Source organism: Peromyscus californicus, unplaced genomic scaffold (genome assembly GCF_007827085.1).
Source record: "Peromyscus californicus insignis strain IS unplaced genomic scaffold, ASM782708v3 Scaffold_6__1_contigs__length_162567912, whole genome shotgun sequence".
Classification (NCBI taxonomy): domain Eukaryota; kingdom Metazoa; phylum Chordata; class Mammalia; order Rodentia; family Cricetidae; genus Peromyscus; species Peromyscus californicus.
In genome coordinates, this window is record NW_026294584.1 from 42,450,316 (window position 1) to 42,464,365 (window position 14,050).

Consider the following 14,050-nt stretch of genomic DNA (forward strand, 5'->3'; position numbering starts at 1 on the left):
TTCAAATAATTTAAACTTTTCAATGGCAGTAACAAAAGTAACAACTGTCCTTTAGATTGTCCATTCTTTTATGTGAAATGGTACCAATGCTCTGCCTCTGAAGCCCACAGATTCCTTAAGACAGAGAAAGAGAACAATGTAATTAAACATCTAAGGGTAACTTACCTAAGGTCACAAAAGCAGGCGATCCAAATTAATGACTATCCCATTGTTTTAAGCCAATACCAAACAATTTACCACTCTAGCAAATTCCTTGATCAAACCCACTGACACAAGGAGCCACTGAAGGGAAAAAAAATATCAGCATTCTATTCCTAGCATCAAGAGGAAAGTGAGTTTAACTCTAGGAAATATATTAAAATACGGCATCAGCAGTGCAGGCCATCCTGCACTAGACTAAAATGGGAAAGCTTGACAGCAGCATAGAAGTTATCAGACTTTCCAATAATATACCAATACAGAAACATGGTGTAAATCTCCTTTCTCTTGATAGTTAAAGAGTTCCCAGCAAAAGACTTATTAGACACTCACGGATCAACACTCTTTGCTATAGCAGCCATGATAAAGAGAACCGCTTCTGTCACCTCCCAGGGTGGGTTGCCTTCTTTCAGAGTAGAATACAACTAGAGAAGAAGAGGTGGATTATGGAGCCATTAAAAGAAAAATAGAATTCCAAACACAAACAAAACAAAAAATGTTAGTTCAAAGAAATCCGGCTCGTTGTTTCTAAACCCAATTATCTCTCAGAACCGACTACGAACAGTACTTTCATGTTTCATATCCTCACTATCTAGAAGTAACTATGATTTTTAGAACCCCAAGAGTTTATCAAGATTATCATGCATCCCCAGAAAAATCAGTATTATGGGGGAAATGTTAAACATTAATGAGTGTCTTGTGGTCTTGGTAGGAGATCAATAGATAAACATCCCTTTTTTTTTTTAATTTATTTCTTTGTGTGTATGTGTGTGTGCATTGGTATTTTGCCTGCACGGATGTCTGAGTGAGGGTGTCAGATCCCCTGGAACTGGAGTGACAGTTGTGAGCTGCCATGTGGGTGCTGGGAATTGAACCCAGGACCTCTGCAAGAGTAGTCAGTGCTTTAACCTCTGAGCCATTTCTCCAGCCCCCAGACAAACATCCTTAAAGCACAAATTCTGCCTGTGCGTCTGCTTAATACTTTATTTTCATTACCGGCTGCATCCACAGTAGTGCAAGTTAAAGTGCCGAGGAGAAAGTGCTAGGAGGCTCTGTGCAGTAGCATGGCCAAGTACAGCCTTTTTCTCTTTTCTTTTTTGGTTTTTCAAGACAGGATTTCATTGTGGCAGTTCTGGTACTATCTCTGTAGACCAGGCTGGCCTTGAACTCACAGAGATCCACCTGCCTCTGCCTCTCAAGTGCTAGCATTAAAGGTGTGCATCACCACCACTCTGCCAAGTATACATCTTTACAAAAAAAAAAAGGCAGACCTAACAGAATACCGAGTGATGTTCTGGTCCTCAATTTCCCAGATTATATCTACGTGTGGAACATGACTAGCTGTTAGGCCAAGTAAAATGTTTACAGGTAAAAATAAATAACTGAGGGTTGGGGATTTAGCTCAGTGGTAGAGCGCTTGCAAGGCCCTGGGTTCGGTCCTCAGCTCCGACGAAAAAAAAAGAAAAAAGGAAAAACACAAAAGTCAAAAGAGACACTACAGAACCAGGCAGTGGTGGAGCTCACCTTTAATCCCAGCACTTGGAAGGCAGAGGCAGGTGATCTCTGTGAGTTCAAGGCCAGCCTGGTCTACAAAGTAAATTCCAGGACAGCCAGAGCTGTTACACAGAGAAAAACCTGTCTCAGAAAAAAGAAAGAGACATTACAAAGGAAAGAAAGAATAAAAAAAACCCTCTCTTGTATGACATCACAAAACTTTTAATGTAATGTGTAGATATTTGTATCATATCCTAATTTCAATTAAAGATTTAGCTAGCTTTCTTTCGTTTTTGCCAAAGAACATTTTCTGGACCTGGTGCTCCATAGAACACATCTTGGCAACATTGACAGTTCAGATAATTTGTAAACTTAAGTCAAAGACGAGAGCCAGTGAGAAAAGAGTAGAAATCTGAGTGTAGGTCGCCTGCCCACTGAATCTGCCTCCTAAGAATCTCCAAATCTGCAGAGCTAACTCAAAGAACATGCTTTGTATGAAAAGTTGTAATTCACTGAACATTTCCTAGGTAAGATCATATACAAGTTTTACATACAGAACGGGTGTCAACCCTCCTCTCCTCATCTTCTTTTTGTTTGTTTGGTATTGATTGCTACAACACAGCATCCAAACTCACATCAGAGTTCATTAAAGTACAATCCAGCAATAGGAAAAACACCTGAAATTATTCTAACATTAAAGTGATGTGGGATGATGATAATGATTGCAACCTTACAAGGTAAAATGTCACTCAGTGATCATCAGGAAACCACAGGACTAGGACTCTTCTACTCTAGTATAGCCACCTCTGGGATGAAGCTACACAAGAATCTAACCCTAATTGTGGACCAAGGAAATACCATATAACTAATGAGTTGTCGGGATTAAACCTGGAAAACCTGCCCATTTTTCACAGTGGGGTCCAAATCCTGGAGACTTCCAGATTTGTCAGCTGCACACATGGAACAGCCCTCATTATGAAGAGTAATAGAGTAAACCATAACTGAATTTATTTGTCCACTACAACTGGTTTATCAGACTCTAAATGAACACTGCTACTATATGCCAGGCAATGTGCTAGGCACCTACATATCTATTATCTCATTTGGCCACCAAGCTTGGGAAAGAAAGAAAGAAAAAAAAGATGGACCATTTACAGAAGATATAGAAGCAAGATAAACACAATCAATGTGATCAGTAAAACCAGCTCCAGAATCTCAAATGGACTTACCTGGGCAAAACACTCCATAGAGCCAATCAAGAAAATCAGGTCCTTCACCAGGTCTGACACTCTCATTCGGAACTCCCCAAAGTCATCAGTCTCTTCAGGAACACCCTCCTGAAATTCAAAACCATGTACCATCTGTTTAAAACCCACCAGAGCTGTTAATGCCCTGAGCTTTTTCCACAGAGAAGAAAAAGCCACTCAGTAGTCCAGTGCCAATGAACCAACGTGCAAAATCACAAGGCTGTGTTACCAAAAGAGAAGATCTCCTCAAGTGTCGGGTGTGTTGAGTCAACACATTCTACTCTCCACTTTCCTATGAGAAATTCTTCCATTTATCTATGTGACTATGCATGCCTATTTTGTATTTTCAATTACACATCTTGTTTGTTTTCAAGAAAACCATGGTATGAAAAGTGATTGGAAAGAAGCTTTAAAGGTTGCCTATCTAGAAAAGGTCAGCTCTTTAATAGTGAACAAATCTGAGGCTTTCTTTTTCAAAATCTTAAACAAAACAACAAAACCCAACCATTACCACAATAACTTCACAAGAAAAATTTTAGACTTTAAATCTTTCCTATCCCAACGCACTTCTCCAAATAAAAGAGTTACTAATTAATTTTAAGAGGTTAAAAGCACCTATGAATATCTTGGGCTATGAACATCTAGAAACACTCCTTAATACCACTGAGAACTGCTTATATAGTTCAGCCTCTTTGTTTTAAGATGAAGAAACTAAAATGGAGAAATAATGAGGAAATGATGGCTTTCCAGATGAAATAATGCATAAAATTCTAAAGTACTATAAACTTTAAAGTGTAAAAGTATTTGCAAGGGAAATGGTGCCACAGACCTGGCACAGAGCAGAGAATCCCCTGAACCAGAGCAGCTCATGTGGGACTGTCCAAGCAAAATGTGCTTACAACTAGGGATCCTCAGTTCAGAGAAATTCAGAGTCGAGTGTGCCACATTTCATCACAAGCAATTAAATTTACTCCAGGGACTAGACTAAAGCCACCCCACAAGCACCCAGAAAGGTAAAGTAACTGAGGCAGAATGTACAAAGCCGTTAAGAAGAGAAGGCAGTGGAAGAGCTTTCCAACAAACTATTTCACGTGTCTAGTATATTTTCTTCTAAGTAAATGTCTATGTTTTCTTCTAAATTATCAAATGATTATAAGTAATATAAAGAGAACGTATACATATGTGGAGGGAAATCAAAATTCTCAATATTCTTACACAATTCTTTCACTTTTTTATATCAGTTTTTACCTAACCATATGTCCTACACTATTAAAAACACAATATAAACCAAATGTGGCTTCTTCTTCTTCGGGAAAACACCAAATGGCGGGCAACGCCGGTGCAGCAGGAGGGCCCGGAGGACCCAGGGGCCCAGGATTAGGCGGCTTCCGTGGAGGATTCAGCAGTGGCCTTAGGGGCCGCAGTCGAGGCTGAGGCCATGGCCGAGGTCGAGCCCGCCGGGCTAGTGGAGGTAAAGCTGAAGACAAGGAGTGGATCTTTTATAACATCATTTAAAGCAAATTCCTACATAAACAATTACTGGTTCAGCAGGAAAAAATTGCCTACATAGGTCTAATTTTTATTATACTAGTAGTGACTTCTTCACTGCAAGCTAAAGTGAAAAAACTTGAAGACTATTAGATCAATTACCTTTTCTTTTTTTTCTTTTCATTTTTCGAAACAGGGTTTCTCTGGCTGTCCTGGAACTCACTCTGTAGCCCAGGCTGGCCTCTAACTCACAAAGACCCGCCTGCCTCTGCCTCCCGAGCTTTTTAGTTTTTCAAGTTGGAATCAAAAGGTGGAGAAGATTTAAAGTAGAGAAGGGTACTTACATGGTCAGGTTCCAGCTGGCAGTGTCGAGCCAAAGCATGAAGCAGCCTCTGAATGTACGCTTTGAAGATGCTATGGATAACCTCATCATTGGTTTTGTACAAATGTTCTCCTAGTCGGTACCAAAAGTTAAAGGAAATTTCTACTACCTGTTAGGTAAAAAAGTTGATGGTTTATTTTGCAGGAAAAGAACAGGAAAAAAAGTTTCATGACTACTTACCATAAAGCAAAGCAGCTACAATATTCCATAATGCACATGCAGTGAGGAAGCCACCTTTTCTGTGGTAGAGGTTTGTTATGTTACCTCCTAAATATCTTCCCAAATTACACCTCAAGATTCACTTAGATGACTACCTTTATATCTCTATTTATCATTGAGAACACTTTTCCCAAAGCACATTAGATTGTACAGAAAACAAAGACACACAAGTCTTGTAAGGCATAGTTTTCCTAAATTTCTGGAACAATTAATTATGCTGACATCAGAAGATTTCTTCCCAGGAGAACTAAATGTAACTCCCTTGACAGAGAAGATTTTTAAACTCATGCTCCTCCCCTGTTAGAGGCAAGGGGGTTGATTCACATAGTCAAGGCTAGCTTCAAACTCACAAAGTAGCTAAGGAGGATGACTCTGAATTTCCTATTCTCTTGCCTCCACCTCCCTAGTGCTGGGATAATAGGGACACACTACCATGTCCAGCCCTCATTTGGCTGTTTTCATGAACACGAAAGATGACAGAAATAGATGGGAATTTCAGTCACAGCTACCCTTCCATACAATGCTATTTCTGAATGACGACTACTCCTGCAAAGGACTATACTGCTCTGGATTTTACCCAATCTAGAAATCCTCAGGAGAGCTGCAGACAAACAGCACCTGTTTGTGATAAAAGGCAAGAGGCTGAGGACACAGGAATAAGAGCAAGCACAGAAAAGGGGCCTGCTGTTGTTCCTTTCCATTAAGGATCTAAAGGAAAGCTGTTCAAAACAATGCCCAACCCAAGAGCACTTTCTTAATTCTTTTTCTTTTCAAGTTAACAGGATTTAAAGATTTATTTTTATTATGCACCTGAGTGCAGGTGCCCAAGAATGTCAGAGGCATCAGATTCTACTGGAGCTGGAGTTACAGATGGTTGTAAACCACCACATGTGGGTGTTACAAACTGAACTCAGGTCTCTGAAAGAGCAGTATGTGCTCTTAACCACTGAGACATCTCTCCAGCCTCCTTTACTATTTTTTAAGTGATAAATAAGAGGCATAATTTCTCAAATAGACAAAGAACTTTCTAAAAATCTAGGAAAAAAATTAAATTTCTTACTTATCTTTATGTGTATAGTTGTTTTCCTACATGTGTGTCTGTGTACCATGTAAATGCAGTACCCATAGGAGCCAGAAAAGGGTGTTGGATCCTTTGGCACTGGGGCTATAGTTTAGTAACTTGGGTCCCCAGGAACAGCAGCCAATTCTCTTAACCACTGAGCCATCTTTCCAGCCCCTAAAATCTAGAAATTTATAAGTGGGTATAGTAGCACATGTCTATTATCTAAACATCTGGGAGATGAAGACAGGATGCTTATCAGGCCAGTCTGCCAGCCAGGGATGCACATCCTGTCTAAAAACAAAGAACAAAGACAAAGCAGAGGGCTGGCTGGGGATGCTGACGGGCGACACCAACTTGCCTAACACGTGCAAGGCCCTGAGTCTGATCATCAGTACCACAAAGGGATCAGGGTGTAGAGTGTAAAATGTCTTAAAGAATATTATTATTTTTATAAATACAGCATCCATATAGCCTAGGCTAGCCTAGTGCTCACAATGTAGCCCATGTTAGCCTCAAACTCATGATCCTTTGTCTTAGCCTCCAAGTGCTGGGATTACAGGCATGTCCCATCACATCCAGCTTTACCAGCTGGCCTCAAATTCATGGAGATCCTCCTGCGTTTGCTTCCTGAGTGCTGGGATTAAAGGCACGGGCCATCATGCTTGGTTAAGAAGGAAATTCTTCACACTTTTAATCCAAGCACTCGGGAGGCAGAGCCAGGCGGATCTCTGTGAGTTCAACACCAGCCTGGTCTACAGAGCGAGATCCAGGACAGGCACCAAAACTACACAGAGAAACCCTGTCTCGAAAAACCCACCCAAAAAAAGAGAGAGAGATTCTTAAGTCTCATTCATATCTTTTAAAGAAAAACTGAAGACATGAAGCCTTCTGGGGTTATCAGGAACTGGTATATCCTAGAGTTTAGATGAGGAATGCCCAACGGCTCATATGCGTGGGAGGCTGTGGTGCTACTAGGGGGTAGTGGACCACTTATGAGGCTGGGCTTGGAGGAAGTGGGGTCAGTGGGAAACTTCTCAGAGGGAGTTTGGGACCTAGACTCTCACTGTTGCCGCTTGCATATGCAGCCAGCTTGAGGTAAGCAGGCTGCCTCAGCCCTCCAGTCTTCAAGGCCTGGGTCCAATGGACAAAGACAAAAACATCTAAAACTGTGTGTGAGCTTGGAAAAGACAAACAAAACACACCACTTTTTCTCTCTGTAAGTTGGTTATCTCTGGCACTCAGAGGCTGAATGATATGATGTGGATTTTCATTGTTTTTAGCTGTAAAGCTCTAAAAAAATAAGTGGAACTAGAAAGGATGCACAGTGGCAAAGTAATGGGTTTTCCTTCTGATAGATTCTGAGATGCCTACAACAGTCAACCTTGACAACTAGTTAGGAAAACAGAAAAGAATGCAAAATGGAAACCCAAACCCAATTCTTAAATATCCCAAGTATGGGCCATTGACAGCTCACTGGGTAGATACTTGCTGAGTAAGGACATTCAATCCTGGAACCTACATAAAAGGAAGGAGAGAACTGACTGTACAACACTGCCTTGTTTACATTCACACCGGAATGTAAACATTACATTCACACATGGACAGCACCCCCACCTCATATACAAATAATGAAATGGAAAAAAAAATTCCAGTCAGACGCAACTCCCAGATCACATTAATTAAAAACAAGACTGTAATTTCTCAACCAGAGAATAACAGCCTTAACACGGAATAGATACTACCTCATACTGAGGGTGGCCTGCACAAATAAGAAGCAGTTCCAAAGTTCGAAGGTCTCCCAGACCCTGGCCTGGAGTACAAACAATTTTTTCCAGGAAAGTTTCACATAGCTCAGTGAAGACACGGCAGTAATTCAGAACTCTGTAGAAGTGGAACGAGAATACCAAGTCAAGGATCTGGACTTCACATATGCACAGATACGAGTCAAATGCACAAAAGTCTCTTTGCCTGAATACTCACTACGGGCATCATAATCTCTGTGGCAAATGCTCACATCTATACAGATAAGCATGTGATGATAAGTCAATTCATATTCTCTATTACAAATTTTTTAATAAAAATTCCAAATTAGGGTGCTGTAGTGATGGCTCAGTTGTTAAGAGCACTTGCTAGCTAGGGGACTTGAGTTCCATTAAACTGTGCATCTCTGTGTGGGTGTATGCATGTATGAATGCCAGTGCTCGTGGAATACAGAAGAGGGCTCTGATTCCCTGGAGATGGAGATACAGGCAGTAGCCAGGTCCTCTGCAGGAGCAGAACCCATTTGTAACTGTTGAGCCATTTCTACAGCCCCTAAACTAGATACTTCAAAGTTTATACCTGTTTCTTACAGTCTTCTCACTGTAAGTGTAAGAAACTAGTACAATCAAGAACTGGTGGTAAACCTCTCTCCTGGATCCAAGTTGCTACTTTAGTTGCAGGTACATACATAGTATGCATTTACAAGTCACATCGAATCAAAAAACGATGGATAAATTATAAACAAGATTTGAGAAAAACACCAGACTGTAGGTCACCCAGGGCTCCAGACCTCAATAATGACTCACTTGTCTAAATCTTCACGTGCCACAGCCATATGATAGGCAGCCTCCAATGTCAAGACCCCCTGAAAAAGTTGCATGGCCAATGGCAAGTTAGTCTCCACATTTTCAATAGCATATAGAGCTGAGCACACACAGTCTGAAGCAGCTTCATGTAGGTTAGATGAGGTCTTGTCCTGTTGCTGAAAGACAGAAGGAATATAGAAGCAGAAATCAGAATCATTGTAGCCCAAGGAAAACAATTACAATTAAGAGACAGGGTCATGCAGTCTACATTGGTCTTAAAGTCACTATGTAGCAGAAGCCAGCTCCCTGTTCTTCCTGCCTCTGCCTCCCATGTTCTGGGATTACAGAAATGCACACAATGCGCTCCCATATCTGCCTGGCTGAGAGTACACTATGAACAGCCAGCCCCTTAGTTGCAGACCTTACCAAGACACCATCTTCCTCACCCTACCTCTACTTCCAGGCATGCCAAAAAAAAAAAAAAAAAAAAAATGAGCTTCTTTATCTGTCAATCAGGCTTACATGAACTTTTTTTGTTTTATTTTCTTTTGCTTTTGTTTTTGTGAGACAGGGTCTCACGGTGCAGCCTTGTCTGGCCTGGAACTCTCTATATAGACCAAGCTGGCCTCAAACTCATAGAGATCCAAAGTACTGGGATAAAGGTGTTGTACTACCACACTAGATTTCTTCTGTTTTTCAAAAACTGACAGTAGCCGGGCGGTGGTGGCGCATGCCTTTAATCCCAGTACTCAGGAAGCAGAGCCAGATGGATCTCAAGGCCAGCCTGGTCTACAGATCCAGGACAGGCACCAAAACTACACAGAGAAACCCTGTCTCGGAAAACAACAACAACAACAACAACAACAAAAACCAAACTGATAGTAATTTTATTTTGTAGCCTAAGTTTTCTTGGAAGCACAGCATTCTGTCTATCTCAGCCTCCAGAATACTGGGATCACAGGTGTGAGCCATCATCCCTAGCAGAATTACAAGATTTTCCCCATGTTTCTGTTTATACTATTTCTTCCATAGGGAATGCCATGTTTCTGTGTGGTGTTGAACAGATATTGAACTCGATTCTCTTTTTAAGTACCACTTAAAATGAAAGGGCTCAGCAACGCCAAAAGGCCCATTACATACCAAAATGAGATCTCAGAATACCAAAGTTAAGCAGGGGTTATTAAAACTTCTGGGATGGAGAATCGAGATAACACAGAAATGGCAAATTTTCCCAATTTTTCATTCACAATAATGCATGCTAGTATGCTGTGGGATGGTCTTTCTGTAAGCTGTGAATATATGTTGCTACTATTGGTTAATAAGGAAGCTGCTTTGACCTATGGCAAGATAGGAGACAGCCAGGCAGGAAGTCCAAGAGAGATATAGAAAGAAGAAGGGTGGGGTCAGGGGGAAACACTGGGAGACACCTCCAGAGAAGCAAGATGTAATGGAACTCATGTAAAGCCACGATACACATGGCGATACATAGATTAACAGAAATGGGTTAAGTTAAGATGAGTGAACTAGTTAGTAATAAGCATAGGCCATAGACCAAACAGCTTGTAACTAATATAAGCCTCAGTGTGTTTATTTGGGATGGAATGGCTGTGGGACACAGGAAAACTTTCGTCTACACTAGTATATGAGGACATAGCCTAAAACTACAACTACCCAATGTATCAATCAAGAATAAAAACAGCTGGGCGGTGGCGCACGCCCTTAATCCCAGCACTTGGGAGGCAGAGCCAGGCAGATCTCTGTGAGTTCAAGGCCAGCCTGGGCTACCAAGTGAGTTCCAGGAAAGGCGCAAAGCTACACAGAGAAACCCTGTCTCAAAAAACAAAAAACAAAAACAAAAAAAAAGAATAAAAACAATATTCTTTCTTGCTAGGTATCAGAGCACAGTTATAATCCGAGCACTTTGGGAGGATAAGGCAAGAGGATTACTCCAATTTAAGATCAATATGGAATAGAGTGAGTTCCCAGTTAGCTTTGACTATAGAATAAGAACTTGGCTTTAAAAAAAAAATGTCTTGGAGCTGGTAAAACGGCTCTGCAGGTAAAGGTGCTTGCCAAGCCTAGCAACCTGAGTTTGATCCCTGAGACTCACATAATGGAGAGACCAACTCCTCCATAAGTTGTCCTCTGACATTTACACACATATAATAATAAGTAAGTATTTTAAATGTAATTTTAAAAGCTGTGGTGCTTTTAATCCTAGTACTTGGGAGGCCAAAGATCAGGAGTACAAGTTCATCCTTGACTACACAGTGAGTTCAAAGACAGACCGTCTTGAAACAATAACAATAATAAAATATTTCTTAGACAGTCAAAACCTGTTTATTCTCTTTGTACATTTTCTTTGGAAATTATTTGAGGAAGTTCAAAAAACAAGTAATCAACCCAAAAAGCATAGTAAAGGGGAATCTAGGCATCATAACTGGGGACAAATTTAAGAAACAACTGACAAGAATAAGAACTTACCAGAGGGCCCAGGGTGGAGCCAACACGGCACACAAGCTACAGTGTCGGCCCCCGTGGTGAGAGCGAAGGATCCTGAATGTGGGATAACCTGAGCCCCACGACAGCTAGCTACAAGCCAGCAGTTCCTTAGGTGAGACTGTCTCAGAACAGTAACACAAGTCCACGGAGGGAAGCTGCAGGGCTCTTACTCACCAATATAGTTAGTGTCTCTAAATTTAGTGAAGTCGTCACTGTAAAGTCCTTCTCTAATAACAACGACAATAATGACACCAGATACTGAGACTCTCTCTAAGGGTAAGAGCTACTTAAGTTAGGAGAGCTAACAGAGGCAAATCATCCCATCAGGTTCTTACCTCTTACTTATTTATTTTGGTTTTTTGAGACAGGGTTTCTCTGCAACAATTCTGCCTGTCCTGAAACTTACTTTGTAGACCAGGCTGGCCTCAAATTCACAGAGATCCAACTGCCTCCGCCTCCCAAGTGCTGGGATTAAAGACATGAGCCGTTGCCACCACCCAGCTTTTTTTCCCATTTACTCTTTGAAGTTGCAATATTAGAAACATATTATTAGGAAAAGGGGGTGGGGTGGGTAGATGGCTCAGGGAGTGAAAGCGCCTGCCACACAAGACTGAGAACCTGAGTTCAGATCCCCTGGAACTGTGTAAGAGCACTCCTATGGCAAGATGGGAATCAAACACAGGAGAACGGCCAAGAACCTTTCAGTCAGCTATCCTGGAGAAAGCAATACAGCAGTAAACAATGGGAGAGATGGTACCTCAAAGACCAGATGGGAGGTAAGGACTATACAGAGGGCTCCAACATCCACATGGGTGCTGTGTGTGGCATGTGCATGCCTTCATACAGAAAGCACACATAAACACAAAATAAATAGATAAAAAAAATTTTAATGCTTTCAAAAAATAGTACACAGGTCTGGGATAAATGTTAGAAGCCCAATGGTGCCCATGACCAGCAGATTGAAAAAACTCTTCCTTTATGGGTCATTTGAATAGCAGCACATGCTTTCTTTTGCACATGCTCCATTACATGTCAGCCTCATGGGCTTTTCTCCTTCCCTAAGATAGGGTGTTATTTAGCTCAGATTTGCTTCAAATATGCTAGTCAGCTAAGGGTGACCTTGAACTTCTAGTCCTCCTGCTTTTACTGTCATGTACTGAGATTATAGGCATATGCCATCAAGCTCAACTCACGTTACTCTTAAGACTCAGATACAATTTTCTTCTCCAAACAAACACTGAGATGTCCCAGAAGGTTGGTTATTAGACATGAAAATGACAGTTATATAGCCTTACTTACCAAAACCTCAAAAAGGAGCGCTAATAACTTATTATTAGCCATGAAGTTACTGTCCAAAACTCCCAAGTTAAACCAGCTTCCCAAACAGCGGAAGACCTTCATAAGCATCTTCTCATCAGTTCCCGCTTTTTCTACACATGTCATCTAAATAGAAAATATAGTTTAAGAAAAAAATCAATTTTTATACTTCATTCCCAGAGAACAATATTGAGAGATTAAGATTTTTTTGAGACAATATCTTGCTATTTGGCCCAGGCTGGACTCAAACTCATTATCCTCTCCTTTAGCCTCCTAAGTGTTAGGATTACAGGTGTGTCCTGCCATACTTGGCAAAAACATTCATTTTAAAATTAATCTTTCCCGCCGGGCGGTGGTGGCGCACGCCTTTAATCCCAGCACTCGGGAGGCAGAGCCAGGCGGATCTCTGTGAGTTCGAGGCCAGCCTGGGCTACCAAGTGAGTTCCAGGAAAAGGCGCAAAGCTACACAGAGAAACCCTGTCTCGAAAAACCAAAAAAAAAAAAAAAAAAAAAAAAAAAAAAATAATCTTTCCCTCTAAGATGGCAAACGGGAGACAGAAAGGCTAATGCAAGTATATAAACAGCTTGCTTATATTTTTCCATTTCTTCATGGGCATTGCATTACAGCCAAAGGAGCATATAACAAACAAATAAGTGGCCAGCCGTAACATTTACTGAAACCTATTATGTGCTAAATATGATTTTAATAGCTTTAACTGCATTAGCACAGTTATGCAGTTAAAATGAAACAGATCCTATTACTCTCCACATACAGATGGTGAAACTGAGGCAGAAGAGTTAACCATCCTCTTAACAGGGCACAGCAAGCACTCAAACGTCACAAGTCTCCAGGACCTATGATCCAGGCTGGAGGGATGGCCAGTGACTGAGGGCACTGGCTGCTCTTCCAGAGGATCCTGGTTCAATTCCCAGCACCCACACAGCAGCTCACAACTGTCTATAACTCCAGTTCCAGGGGGTCTGAAGCCAGCCAGAGATACACAGTGAGATCCTGTTTCAAAAATAAATACATTTTTTAAAATTAGATTTTCATAAAATAAGCTACCTTCACACAAATTACACTGCAAAAAAAGCACACTAGACATAGAAGAACGAGACTGTCATCACCCTAATCCAGTGGGTAATCCTACCATTACTAATGAAGTCTCAATCAGACATCATAATATGGGTAAGATGCAGCATGAAAGAACTGGAGAGGCCTATGATGGAAAACTTCGAAAAAATGTTCTTAACTCCATCAAAGTCTCGTAGTTTCTATCAGCATGCTAAAGGAAAACAAATTAAACCCTGGAGAAGAGGATCCAAGTGACTATTTTCTCAATTATCCTAAGGATAGAATATAAGTAGTTGCAGTATTAATACAGTAGAAAATTCATTACATGCAATGATATTACATAGGAAATTTTCTAAAATGAAAAAAATAAAGCTAGATGACTGAAACAGAAAACTATAATCACATAGAGATACACATTGTTCACAGGACATATGTTAAAGGGTCAACAGTAGTCAGTGCACTGGTATACCCACAGTCTCAACTACTCAGGAAGCTAAA

At 40.9% G+C, this 14,050-nt stretch overlaps 1 protein-coding gene across 1 annotated transcript in view; it reads right to left on the minus strand.

Moving 5' to 3' along the window:
- Tnpo3 (transportin 3) overlaps positions 1-14,050 on the minus strand; it is an 83,062-nt gene that overhangs the window by 30,686 nt on the left and 38,326 nt on the right. The window contains exons 5-10 of the mRNA XM_052722285.1: positions 12,460-12,603; positions 8,659-8,834; positions 7,834-7,972; positions 4,772-4,918; positions 2,922-3,029; positions 532-623 (exon numbers count right to left, since the gene is read on the minus strand). Coding sequence (XP_052578245.1) covers positions 532-623; positions 2,922-3,029; positions 4,772-4,918; positions 7,834-7,972; positions 8,659-8,834; positions 12,460-12,603 — 806 coding nt within the window. The remainder of the gene's footprint in view (positions 1-531; positions 624-2,921; positions 3,030-4,771; positions 4,919-7,833; positions 7,973-8,658; positions 8,835-12,459; positions 12,604-14,050) is intronic.